Below are 12,272 nucleotides of genomic sequence, written 5' to 3'. Positions count from 1 at the left end.
ACAGACCCTATATGTTCTATTCTGCCTTGGTCTGTGAAAAATGCTCCTAATTTCCCAGAAATTCAGCTTCTATGGTGATGTGGGGCTACAGGTCTGGCACGAGTACCACATCCTCCAGGCGAAGGTTTGTGTGGAACCAGGCTGCACTGGCTGGTCCCCAGAACACGTTTCCCCTGCTTTTTGCTCCTCATCCTCCTCTTCTTCTATTGACATTCCATCCTCCAAAACAGATCCCTGACAAAGGCATGTGCTCTTGGGGAGACTGGAAATTCAGAGGAGCAATCTGCAACAGCGAGCTTATCACCACTGACCAATCACTGAACAAACGTTCCCTATCTTGACCATCAAGCTCATACATCAAGGATTTTTTTTCCTCTTTCCCAACAGTAAATTATTATCCAGGAAAGCCCAGCTCAAATTGTGCCTCTAATTCACAAGCAGTAAGCTATGTACTTACTTTTTCTAGTGGATTTGATTAAACAGAGATCAAAGTACATTATTCTTCTATGCCTATTCTCTCTCTCTCTCTCTCTCTCTCTCTCACACACTCACACTCACACTCACACACACGACAGAAAAGGCACCACTGGAAGACTTACGGGTTCGTAGGGCTTAAGATAAACATGGAGCTGTAAGGCAGGATTGGCTTAGGCCCATTTTTTGTCAAGTCGTCAACCTCCATATCCTTCTTCTCTTCCGTTTTGCTTTCAAATTCAACGTTGTTCACTACAGTGTGAATGGAAGGAAGCAGGCATCAAACAGATCAAAGAATGTAAACACATTCCATTTACAAATGGGCTTCGACTGCTGGAAATACACACAAGGCAGCTTGGATAAAAAAAAGCAGCTTTCAAACTGTTAATTAAGTATAATGAATGGACTAGCTGTCAGTGAGCATGTCTACTTATTATCGTATAATACACAGTACAAACAAATTATCCCTTTGTTGCTTCACTGATGAGCAATATTTTAGACATGTCTGGGAATGCCCAAATGCAGGTAAATCTCAAGTTGTTTTTTTTAATAAAGGATCCATCAAGATGGGGATTGAAATTGGATCCCAAGCAACCAGATATCTCCGTAATCCCATAGGTGAGGACAGGGAATCAGCGAGGGCACTATGAAAAAATAAAGATAATGAGAACGGACAGCATGCTCCTGAATCTTTTGATTCATGGCATATAAATCAGCAATGGAGATGGATCTGGAAGGCTCAAATAAGCAAGCTGGGACACCTGGCCTGCTCTATGATAGGCCTGTTAGTGAAGTCTGATGCCCAGAACACAAACAAGAGACCCTGTTTATGCTGTATGTTCATTTCTTAGCCAAAAAGCTGCTGCATATGCTGGTCATACAGTTCATGAGCGAGCCCATAAAGACATTCTCTTGTGTCGCTTTTGCTGAGGGTTTATGATGTACCCACCAAACCTTTACTTTTCATCTCCCCTCCTTCCCAGATATTTCATTTTTCCCCAGCAATCCCCCTAAATCCTTTCCCACAACACAGAAAAGAATTTGCTCAGCCTTTCTCCAATCAGCTAGATGTCAACACCATTAGGGAAAAAAGTATTAGGTGAAACGGTCACTGAAAGAGATGTCAATATCAGACTGTTGTAGAATTGCCAAACATTTCAGAGTGTGAAGAGGAAGAATACAAACAGATACCCGTTTAAGCCTAATTACATTTCCTGTATTCCAGATCCCACCCCCAGACCAGCTCCAGGGGCTGCTCTAAGTCACCCGCTCAAAACTGCTCTCCAGTCAGGCCCCCAGGATATCCCCTTCTCCCGTGGACGTCTCACCCCAAACCAGCGCCCACAAGCAGGGGGAAGGGTAGGGCCACACAGGTATTTTCTAGGAGATTGTTTCTCAACCCTTTACACCGACACAGCAGGGGAGAGACTTGGGGCCTGAAGATACAAAGCTGACAATGCAAAGGAAAAGCTACGTTTAGAGAAAGAACGGAAGCCACCTTCTAAACGGCTTCAGAAGGGGGCCTTGTAATGAACGTATGCAGGATATAACCTCCAAAAGGGCAAAGAATGAACCACCAATTTCTCATTCACCCGAGTCGTAAGGGATAGACATGGCACACCAGCCCTCGTTAGTTAGAGCACATGTTGAGTGACACGTTTTAATCAAACGCCGCCCGCTGTCCCTTCCCCAGCGCTCATGCTGGATAGATGAAAAGCCTTTGGCTCGCACTGCTGACAGCTGCCCCACGGTCGGTGACGGTTACTTTGGGGTCACAGGAGATTTGGTTTCAATAGTCTTGGCAGGATTTATTGGCTGAAGGGGGCCAGGAGCCACAAGCTCTTTGCTTTTAATTCAAAGCCGCCAGCCCCAGATTGCCCAGCCCAGCACTAACCCTACACTGTAGTACTCAGATATTTCCAACGTGCTTCACAAACATTCATGAATTAAAGGCTCACAGCCATTCTGAGGCAGGTCTTCTCCCCTGTTTTCCTTTGGGGACACTGAGGCAGAAGGGCTTAAAGGACTTGATTTTCACAAGTGCTGAACACCCGCTGACTTCTGCTGGGTGCTCGTCTCTTCTGAAGAATCAGGCCCCCAGGTGACTTGCCCAAGACCAACAGATTCAAGTCAGTGTCAGGGACTGTCTACCCAGTGTGACAATTCACGCTAGGGGGGTGGGATTTTCACCACTCAGGAGAGAGATCTTGGGAGGAGTTGTGGATAGTTCTCTGAAAACATCCACTCAATGTGCAGCAGCAGCCAAAAACACAAACCGAACGTGAGCTATCATTAAAAAAGGGATAGAGAATAAGATCAAGAATATCATATTGTCTATATATAAATCCATGGTACGCCCACATCTTGAATACTGTGTACAGATGTGGTCACCTCATCTGTGGAAAAAGTTCAGAAAAGGGCAACAAAAATGATTAGGGGGTTTGGAATGGCTGCCATATAAAGAAAGATTAAAAAGACTTCCCAGTTTAGAAAAGAGGACACTAAGGGGGGATATGATGGAGGTCTATAAAATCATGTCTGGTGTGAAGAAAGGAAAAGTTAATAACTTGTTCTCATAACACAAGAAGTAGAAGTCACCAAATGAAATGAAAAGGCAGCAGGTTTAAAACAAACAAAAGGAAGTACTTCTTCACACAACGCACTGTCAATCTGTGGAACTCCTTGCCAGAGGATGCTATGAAGGCCAGGACTTTTAACAGGGTTCAAAAAAGAACTAGATAAATTCATGGTGGATAGGATGGGTAGGAATGGTGTCCCTAGCCTCTGTCAGAGGCTGGGATTGGGTGACACGTGATGATTCCCTGCTCTGTTCATTCCCTCTGGGGGTGCCTAGCATCGACCAGTGTTAGAAAACAAGATGCTGGGCTGGATGGACCTTTGGTCTGACCTAATATGGCCATTCTTATGTTCTTGTGTTCAAAAGAGCTCTGCACCCAATATGCAGAGTTATTTGTGAATATCTGGGCCCTGGTCCATATATTCCACTGAGAGTGAGAAGTTGTCCAAGGCACTCACTTGGTATGACAGTGGTCTCCCCAGGAGGTGCAGTGATGGTGACGGGGATGTTCACAGTGGTGGTTTTGTCCAGTGGTGGCTGAGTCATCCGAGTCACATTCTTCTGGTTGTCAGCATCTTCTGGCTGTTCAGGCACTTTCTGCAGGTAGGTGCTGGGCAGGGTATGGGCTGGGACGACACTCACGCTACCCCCAGCCTCGATCTCAAACTGAGTCTCCCTGAGACAGAACAGGAGACAGCATAAACCCCTTCAAGACCAAAGCAGGGAAAACACCCATGCCCGGCAGCAGGCCTTCATACACTCTGTCGCCCAGATCATCTAAGCTAAGCTGTGTCAATCTCTACATGGAAGACCTGTGGGGAAAACTCATACATCAGTGATTCAGTGAGGCCATGTTTACACTGCAAGCTCAGGGTATGAGTTCTCTGCTCATGCTCGAATACTTGGGCCAACATGAGTATAAATAGTAATATGGCTGTAGTAATGTGGGGAGTGGCCGAGAAGGCACAGCTGAGCCATGTTGAATACAAAGCCACCTGAACTGAGTTGGTATGAGCTTGGTACAGCTCAGTTCTGCCTCTGCTACCACTACACATATTTATACTAGCAACAGCTCAATGAGAGCTGCTGCAAGTACATGTATATGAGCCGGAGATCACACACCTCCCTCCACGTGCAAACATGGCTTCAGTGACTCTGTTTCCCCCGAGACCGACTGAACCATCATCCAAGCACAACATAGTTGTCGTTATTATGTGTATTATCCTGGCGCCTGCTAGTCAGATGTGCTAGATGCTGCACATATGCTGTCCGGAGGCTTTGGGGGGCTGGCCATGCCATTTGTTTTAATGAGACATCCAACTGAAATCCCAGCTATGTGCAGTGAGGATCACTTGGCACTTTTGCCAGAGCAAGCCCATTGGCCTTTCTGTACTGGCCAGATTCTGAATTAGGACGTTCCATTTCATCTCCCTGCAGTTTCATTTGAAACTGGTGCTCTTCATTTCCAGTCTGAAGCTGGTGTGGAACGATGCACGTGCATTAACAAGCCGCTGAGTTCCACATTAGAAGTGGCTGCATTCAGCAAGGAGCAAAGTGGATCTGGCCAATCTAGAACCCATGTAAAGTGCTCTGGGATCCCTTTGAATGGAAGGGGCACTCTGCCGAGATCATTGTGTCAACTCCACTCTGTTACCAGGACTTCATAGGGGGAACTCTATTCACTCCAATGATTCCCAGCTTAATTGGTTTCCATTTAGATTAGCAGAGTGATAACGGCTAATAATATTTCTTTATTAAATATTCAGAATGATTCCTGGTTATTAAGTTTTCTATTAATTCCAATCAGAATGAAAGGGAACCTAATAGAATGGTTTGCGTACTCTCGTGCAGCGTACTCGCAGATAACAGCAACGCACTGAACGTGGTTGCCCTTCCGTGCGCACCCCCAGACTTGGACATAATGGACTCGCCCTTTCCCCACTGTGGTCTATGTGTGGTTTGTAATTGACTTCAGTGGGCACAAGACTGGGCTGTAGAAGCTACTGTCAAGGAGAGAAAATTGACCAGGGCCCTTACATTTTCCAGCATTTAACTGCTGACTGAATCATGACCAAAAAAGGTTTAGGGCTTCATGTGTCACTTCTAGCCAGTGGGGCCAAAAGCCTTGCTGGAAGGGGAGGGGCTTCGGGTGGAAGAGGGCGGGGCTAGGCAGCCCTCAGTGTTGCCTGGAGTGTGCCGCTCCAGTGGTGATTGATAGGGGCTAGGGGCTCTGACTGCCGCTGCAGTGACCAGGAACACCGGGCTCTTTTGTATTGCCAGGCCCTGGTGCAATTGCCCCCTTTAACCTGCCCATTGGCAGGCTTGTTTCTAACACAGCAGCCCTCCCTCCGTAAGGCACTGCAATAGCACCAGCAAGTAGGAGCCCAACTGCTAGTGGGAGACATGAACCTACAACCTGTTAGCCCATACGTGAAGTGCATCCCACGGAGTCACGTGGCTTGTTTAGTTAGGTAGTGTAAATGGGGCGACATTTCGTCTACGTGCCGAATAAATTTGGTTCTGTGCACCAACGCATATGCAGATGGGCACCACCAGTACAAACACATACTGCTGGCTGAGGGTGCTGTGCTAGTCAGCTGGGTGGCATTTGAATCTCTCGTGGGTGGCCGGCCGCCCAAGAGCACAGCTTACAGGGAACACTCCCAGGTGCATTAAAACAGATGTTAGGTATTGTTCAAAAATCTTTTACGTGTCACAGAAATTGAGAATCCAGAGGATGCTGGGCACACAAAATCTGTATTTGCCCCATGCTACAGTCATCATCAAATACACTCAAGGCAAGAGGTGACTTCTAGCTTTAGTCAGTCTATGGCGTTCCCAACCTTTCCCCCATAAGTGTCCCTTTACATGGTTAAGTAGCACAACAAGAGACACATTTTGGCTCAGGATAGTTCCTGGATATCTCCCAAATGTATCAAAAAAAGGAAGAAAGAAAAGCCTGAAGAGTTTGTTAACAGGGAAACTGTAGCTACTGCATCTCTGCAGAAATCAATCTCTGCACATTTCGACTGCGGGAACTCACCAACCGTGGGCTCCGAGTGCTCTAATGGGCCGGAGCAGGTTTCTGTGATTTGCTGCAATAGCTTGAGAGGGGCATGAGTGGCCACCTGATCAATTACATACATTTTTAAAAGCCCCTAAGTGCTCATTAGTGGAATCCCCATTGTAAGGAGCTTGCGAACATGTACTGAGGAATCAGGATGGGACAAAATCGGGATAATAAATGCTATTGTGCTTACCCTGAGACATATTCAGCTTCCAATTCATCTACAAACTGCAACACACTCAAAACTGCCAAGGATCTGACAATGGTGTTTATAACTCAGGACATGAAAGCAATCTGGATACAGCAGATGCGCAAAGCCAAATTTTGATCCTCCCTACACTGGTATAAATCAGGAGTTTTCACAGGAAGGACTGCAGGGGGATTACTCTGGATTTGTAGCCGTGTAAGTGAGATCCAGGGGCCAGATTCTGCTGTTCTCATCTGTGCAATGGGAGGGGAGACACAAAGAACCTTCCAAAGGGCTTTCACAAAGGCCAGACGCAATGTCAGTCCCTCTCTGCTCCCCTGGGGACACACTGTGCCCCTAAGAAAGTTGAGAATGGACACATCACTCCGTTTATTATCCACAGTCCCTGTTGCATACTGGGGAACTCCAGGAGACACCGCCACAGGCATAGTCCTGAATATGGCGCATTGACTGTGTACCCCCTTCTGTGTGCTGCCTGACTGCCCGGAAGCCCTGCAGCATTCCATGGGTAAGCGGAACAACGTTTCACCCTGCAAGGAACATGTTCCATGTTCGTATTTATTAAAACTAGATTTCCCCCCACTGCTTCCTAGCACTATTTAAGGGCAATAATTCACAATCCCATAATGCCAAGAGGTCAAAGTGCTCTCCAAGCACTGACTAGCTCAACCTCAGAACTCCCCTGGTGGCAGGTCTGTGTTACTCGACTCACCTCACTGGAGAAAAGAAAAGATCCCTCCTCTTCTGGCACACAAGAGTTGTGTCTTGCCAGAGCTGCAATGCTTTGGTCACATTCTGGTTGTTGGAATTAAGTGTGTGGGCTCTGGATGGCTGTGGCATGTAGGAGTTCAGACTAGATCAGAGGTTCTCAAATGTGAGGCGTGTGATCATGTCCTAAGCCTCTGGGAAGTGCAGTCCCCAGATGCAGAGCGTCCAGGGTGGCAGGCTAGGGAGTTGCCTTTTTCACATACATTCCAGCCTAAGCAGAAGATGTGTGGGTCTCACAGAGCAAAATGCTGTGGCCAGGGTTAGGCAAGAGGCCTAGAGCAGCGGTTTCCAACCAGGAGTCCAGGGCCCCTGGGAGCCACAAACTGGTCTGAGCAGATCTGCCAAGCAGAACCAACATCAGACATGCGGGGACCCAGAGCAGAAAGCTCAGGGCCCACCACATGGTGCTGCAGCCTGGGACCTGGGGCTGAAGTTGAACTCAACTTAGGTTTGTGGTGTGTTGCACCAGGCAATTGCGCCTGCTTGCCCCCCGCTGGCCTTGGCTTTGCTATGCAGAAAAACCATTGTAGTGGCATAAGTGGGCCATGGAGTTTTGACAGCCTATTAAGGGTGGGGTTAAGGGCTCAGGGGGAAAAACGGTTGAGAATCTCTGGTCTACATGACTAGACTCTTCTGGCCTTAAAACCTATCATCCTCTTGGCCCCCTGCTAGTCCCAGGCTGTCCTGGGAGTGTGTGTGACCCAACATGACTTTGGCAGCCCTAGGGATTACCGATTTCTTCCTGATGGGCGGGTGTAGAGCTCCCTAATTTCAGGTGTCTTTGTGATGGTCCGGGCTGCTGGGGCAGCAGCACACCCATGCCAAGGATTTGGGTGGACCTGGATGCTAAGTGGGCGTGCTCTGACACCCTTTCAAGGCAGCACTGACCATATTTTAAAAGTTGCCCTAGAGGGAGGCTGAATCCTCTTGCCCCATCAGGGTGACCCCAGCCCGCCACACTCACGAGGCGACAACTGCAGTGAATCCCCCCCAGCTGACGTACCGACAAGCTTGGTTTGTGTAGTGCCGACTTACTTGGGCTGATGGTTCCTAAGGTCTTTCTCCCCCGTCTCTCCTTCTTTCTCCCCATTCTCCTTTTCCACCGAATCATAGGTTGACAGAGCTTTCTGCCGCATCTTGTGCCGTCTGTGGGGCTCTTCCCCATTCTCTCCTTTCATGCCGGGATCACTTTCCCGGTTCCCTGACCTTGACCCTCCTCGGTGACGCGAACGCCGCTCACTCCGGGCCCCATTGATTGTCCCGTTGCCTTCCTTGGCTTGCCGCTCCACCGCATGCCGGTGAGGCCGGTGCCGCCGGTACTCCTTCTCGGCCCCTTCCTCCACTGAGCCCCGGCGATGGTGCCTCTTACCCCCTTCCTGGCTTCTGTTGCGCTCACTTTTTCCTTCCTTACTGCCTCCCTCTGCCTCTTTGCTGCGACTCCTGTGCTGCCGGTGCCGTTCCTCCTTACTGTTTGTGCCGGACTCCCCGTTCTCATCCTTCGCCATGTCGCTCTTCTCCTGTTCTCCCACCTTGTCTCTATCCCGATGCCGGTGGTGCTTTCGGGGCACCTCTGCACTGTCGGCAGCGGTCACCTTGGCCTGCTCAGTCTCCTGAATGTCCCCCGGGCTTAGCTTACTCACATTGTTCCTGCCGTCAGTCCTTGGCTCCACCACCAGCGGCCGATCCAAGTGGGTCTTCATGTCTGGCCGGATGTGGAGGGTGGTAGCGTAGAGCACACGCTCCTCGGGATTGAGCTCATTGTACAGCGCCTCGCAGCTGGCCCGGAAATTGTGCATCCTGATCTGGCTAGTCCTCTGCTCCCAGACGGACTTGGATTTGGAGGAGTTCTGCTGTTTGCTGCAGAACAGAGGAGAACACACCAATAAGGAGACAGTTAGCATCAGGTCTGGATCCTTTTCCCTCAAAGAAAAGTTAAAAAGAAAAATGTAACTGTCTAGTGGAGGCAGGGAAGTGTAGGGTTGAGGCAAGGAAAACAGAGGGATGAAAAGAGCATGACGGGCGGAAAACACACGAGCAGATAAAGCCAGCGGGGTCACCAGGGTGCCAGCGCCATCCCCACACACAGCTGACACTCTCAGAAAGGGCTTGTGGGATGGGTTTACTTTGGTTCCTAAAACAGGGCCCTCCCACATTCTAGGGGCGGGTACAATGGACACGTTGGCCGTCCCTAGCCAGCCACCTATCCCTGATCACCAGGCCCAGGGGAACAACCGAGCCTGGCCATGCAACGTGGCGCTCAGCAGATTGTGGGTGCTGGGGAAGAGATAGAAAACCACAGTAAAGGAGTCCTCACCCAGAAAGCCCTGCTTCCCATTTCAATGAAGAACGTATTCCTCTGGATCCCCCAGACAATCTGACCTGTGCCATTGTGGGGGAGAGCTGGCCTCTGATCTATCCAAACCCACGGCACATGCCCAAAGCGGCAAAGATCTCAGCTGCCATGGGAACTAGTCTGGCCAAGGTACATGTGAGACACACACTTAACTAGTCTCTACCCCTGTCAAAAGAAGATCCGGAATGGGAGGTGGCCTTCTATATAACCTCCTCATAGTGGTAACCACAGCCTAGCCACGGAGGTCAGGCCAATAACTTAACCAAGGAGGCAGCCGATGATGTACTGCTGTTGGCCGCTTTTATTCAAAACCACTCTAAACATTTGGGGTCCAGCTCTACTCTCATTTGCACCAGTGTAAAACGAGAGTCAGCTCAGAGAGAGGGAGTGACTCTATTTTTACATGGACTTCCATGAGAACAGAACTGGCCCAGGCTCCCTTCACAAAAATCCCCGTGCCAAGAAAGGAAACGCCCTCTTCCTCTCAGACCCCCATCTGCAGCGTCTGCTGTTGTCTCAGCGGGACTGCGGGATGGGGAGAGGATGTAGAGAGGGGGAAGCAGAACTGCGTTCTTTACATTCATTCAGGTCAGACAGGCACTGTCTGTCTGTCACTATTCTCCGGCCCTTCGGGGAACAGCTTTCAGATGGAGTTATGTCATGCCATGGGAGACTGGCGGAAAAGGTTTGCATCTCAGACATCTGCCACATTTCACTGAAAGTGGCACCAGCCAGTTTCGCTAAGAGGCAAAAACGTGTGAAATATTCACTCGGATGGTCTGAGACGGTCAGGCAAATGAATCCGATTTGATCCCAAAGCAGAATTGCTCAGTTCAAATATGAAGGAGTCTCTTTTCTTGGAAGGAGGTTTCTTTAGGGCAGGGGTGGGGAACCTCAGGCCCAGGAGCCGGATGCGGCCCTCGACTTGCCTGGATTCGTCCCCCGAGGCTCAGGGCTTCTCCCCAACATTGGGGAGCCAATGCTGGTGTTCCAGCCCCCCCCCCCCGCTCCACCATAGGGCGGGAGCACACAAAATCTACTAGCCTGAACCCCCCTAGACTCTGGTGTGGGAGGGGAAGGTGGGGAGTGTTCTTCTCAGCCGGGGGTTGGTTGGTTTGGGGTTTTTTGCTTCTCACGTTGACTCATTTTTCTGTGGGTCAGCAGCCCCCGACCTAAAAGAGGTTCCCCACCCCTGCTATAGGGGGAGCACATTTCAAGGCAATGGCCTAGCAGCTTAGCAGTTTCATGTACTGCACGCTCTCAAAAGGAACTAGAAAGGGTACGCATGGAAAACCCTCCTGCAATTCCCTGTTGCCTACCCCGAGGGACTGCCCACAGATACCCAACGGGCAGAACCCTGCCTCCTTGCATGCGCTGACTGACATGGGAATTTGAGAAGCAAGCGTGGGATACTCAGGATGGCTCACACGCCTGTACTGCGCTTTCCATTCACAGCTGTAGAACTGTAGCCTCGACATAAATAAGTGCATCCTCGGGCAGGTCTCACCTGAGGGGCTGGCAATTTTAAAATCAAGTCAAGTAACCTTACGGCCCTGCCAGTCAAAGCTTCCCAGGAAAGGGACAGCACTAGCACCTCTCTTGCTAGGGCTCCACCAACTTGGGGGCTGCAGCCAATGGGCAGCGGGGACTGCCGGGTCTAGAGAGCCGAGAGGTGTGCCGGAGCCCACCAACAGGGCTGTGCTAGGGAACGGGTCTGTCCTCAGCAAGAAAGCTCGAGCATGAATCTGTGCATGTTCCTATGCCCTGGGTTTCAATTGACTATGTGCACTCAGCATGATGCTGTTGAGCTAATACCATTCATTCGATTTTAAAGCCCAGGGGGAAAGGACCATTTTTTCTTTGGCATCTCGTACAGCACAGAGCACGGTGTCAGCACTAAAATGACAATAGTAATAGCGTGTTACATCAGTGCTGGGTGGCAGCCCCGATGCTGATCAGTGTGCTCTGTCCAGCCACAGAACAGCAGTAGCTTGGGCAGCAGCATTGTTCCTCCCCCCTCCCCCCCCACAGTCCTGACTTGGAGGGACCCTCTCCAGAGCGGGCTCTGTCTCTGTGACCCATGGAGCCCTTGGCCACTAACGCGGGCAACCAGTGCAACTGTGGTTGGGATTTTGTGATGCAACCTGTCCCGTGGCACTTGGATTGAGGCCACCAAACATATTCCACCCAAAGTCCTAAAGCACTCGTAGCATAGAGAGGTTGCCCTGTAAAAACCTAGACAGACTGATCATCATAATCAACCAGAGACTTACGACGCCTCCCAACCTCAGTTGGATTTGAATGGATGAATAGCTGTGCTGTTGAGGGGCCTGGCTTCCTACCTGTGTGGCTTAGGAAACTTTGAGACCATGCACATGGCCCTCAGATTTCAGAAGCTTTCTTGATGGCTCCTACAAAGTGAGTGCCCTTTTAGGCTGGTGTTTGCAATAGGTTTTGAGCTCTTCTCCTTGGGTAAGTTTCAGGCCAATGACCTACTAGCACAGGAAGCATTTGCTCTGGAAATGGCAGAGGGATTTGGTTTTTAGTTGTTTTTCGCACGGATTAAGAACACAAAACAGTCATTTAAAATATAATTATCTGGGAGCTGCAAGGTGTTCCATTGTGTTTGGACCATGGACAACTGAGAGCTAAAGCTGCTGCTAAGAACACACACCATTGGGAACCTGTAGGAGCATAGTAATTTGCATATTAATGAAGTCTATTTTGCAAAATTTGCTTCCTTAGCCAGGACAGCAAAATTATAGACTCGCCAAACTTTTCAGCATCTATAAATACTGAGGTCACATCATTTACACTGACACAG

At 49.6% G+C, this 12,272-nt stretch overlaps 1 protein-coding gene across 8 annotated transcripts in view; it reads right to left on the bottom strand.

The window, feature by feature from the left end:
- Positions 1–12,272, bottom strand: part of CACNA1B (calcium voltage-gated channel subunit alpha1 B) — a 452,780-nt gene that overhangs the window by 117,317 nt on the left and 323,191 nt on the right. For all 8 annotated transcript variants that reach the window (XM_075906063.1, XM_075906064.1, XM_075906065.1 and 5 more), the window contains 3 exons: positions 8,131–8,952; positions 3,511–3,728; positions 600–726 (listed from right to left, as the gene is read on the bottom strand). In XM_075906063.1, the coding sequence (XP_075762178.1) occupies positions 600–726; positions 3,511–3,728; positions 8,131–8,952 (1,167 nt within the window). The remainder of the gene's footprint in view (positions 1–599; positions 727–3,510; positions 3,729–8,130; positions 8,953–12,272) is intronic.

Source organism: Pelodiscus sinensis, chromosome 22, assembly GCF_049634645.1.
Source record: "Pelodiscus sinensis isolate JC-2024 chromosome 22, ASM4963464v1, whole genome shotgun sequence".
Classification (NCBI taxonomy): Eukaryota; Metazoa; Chordata; order Testudines; family Trionychidae; genus Pelodiscus; species Pelodiscus sinensis.
Note: the sequence above shows the minus strand (reverse complement) of the source record. Positions and strands in the feature narration are given on the sequence as shown.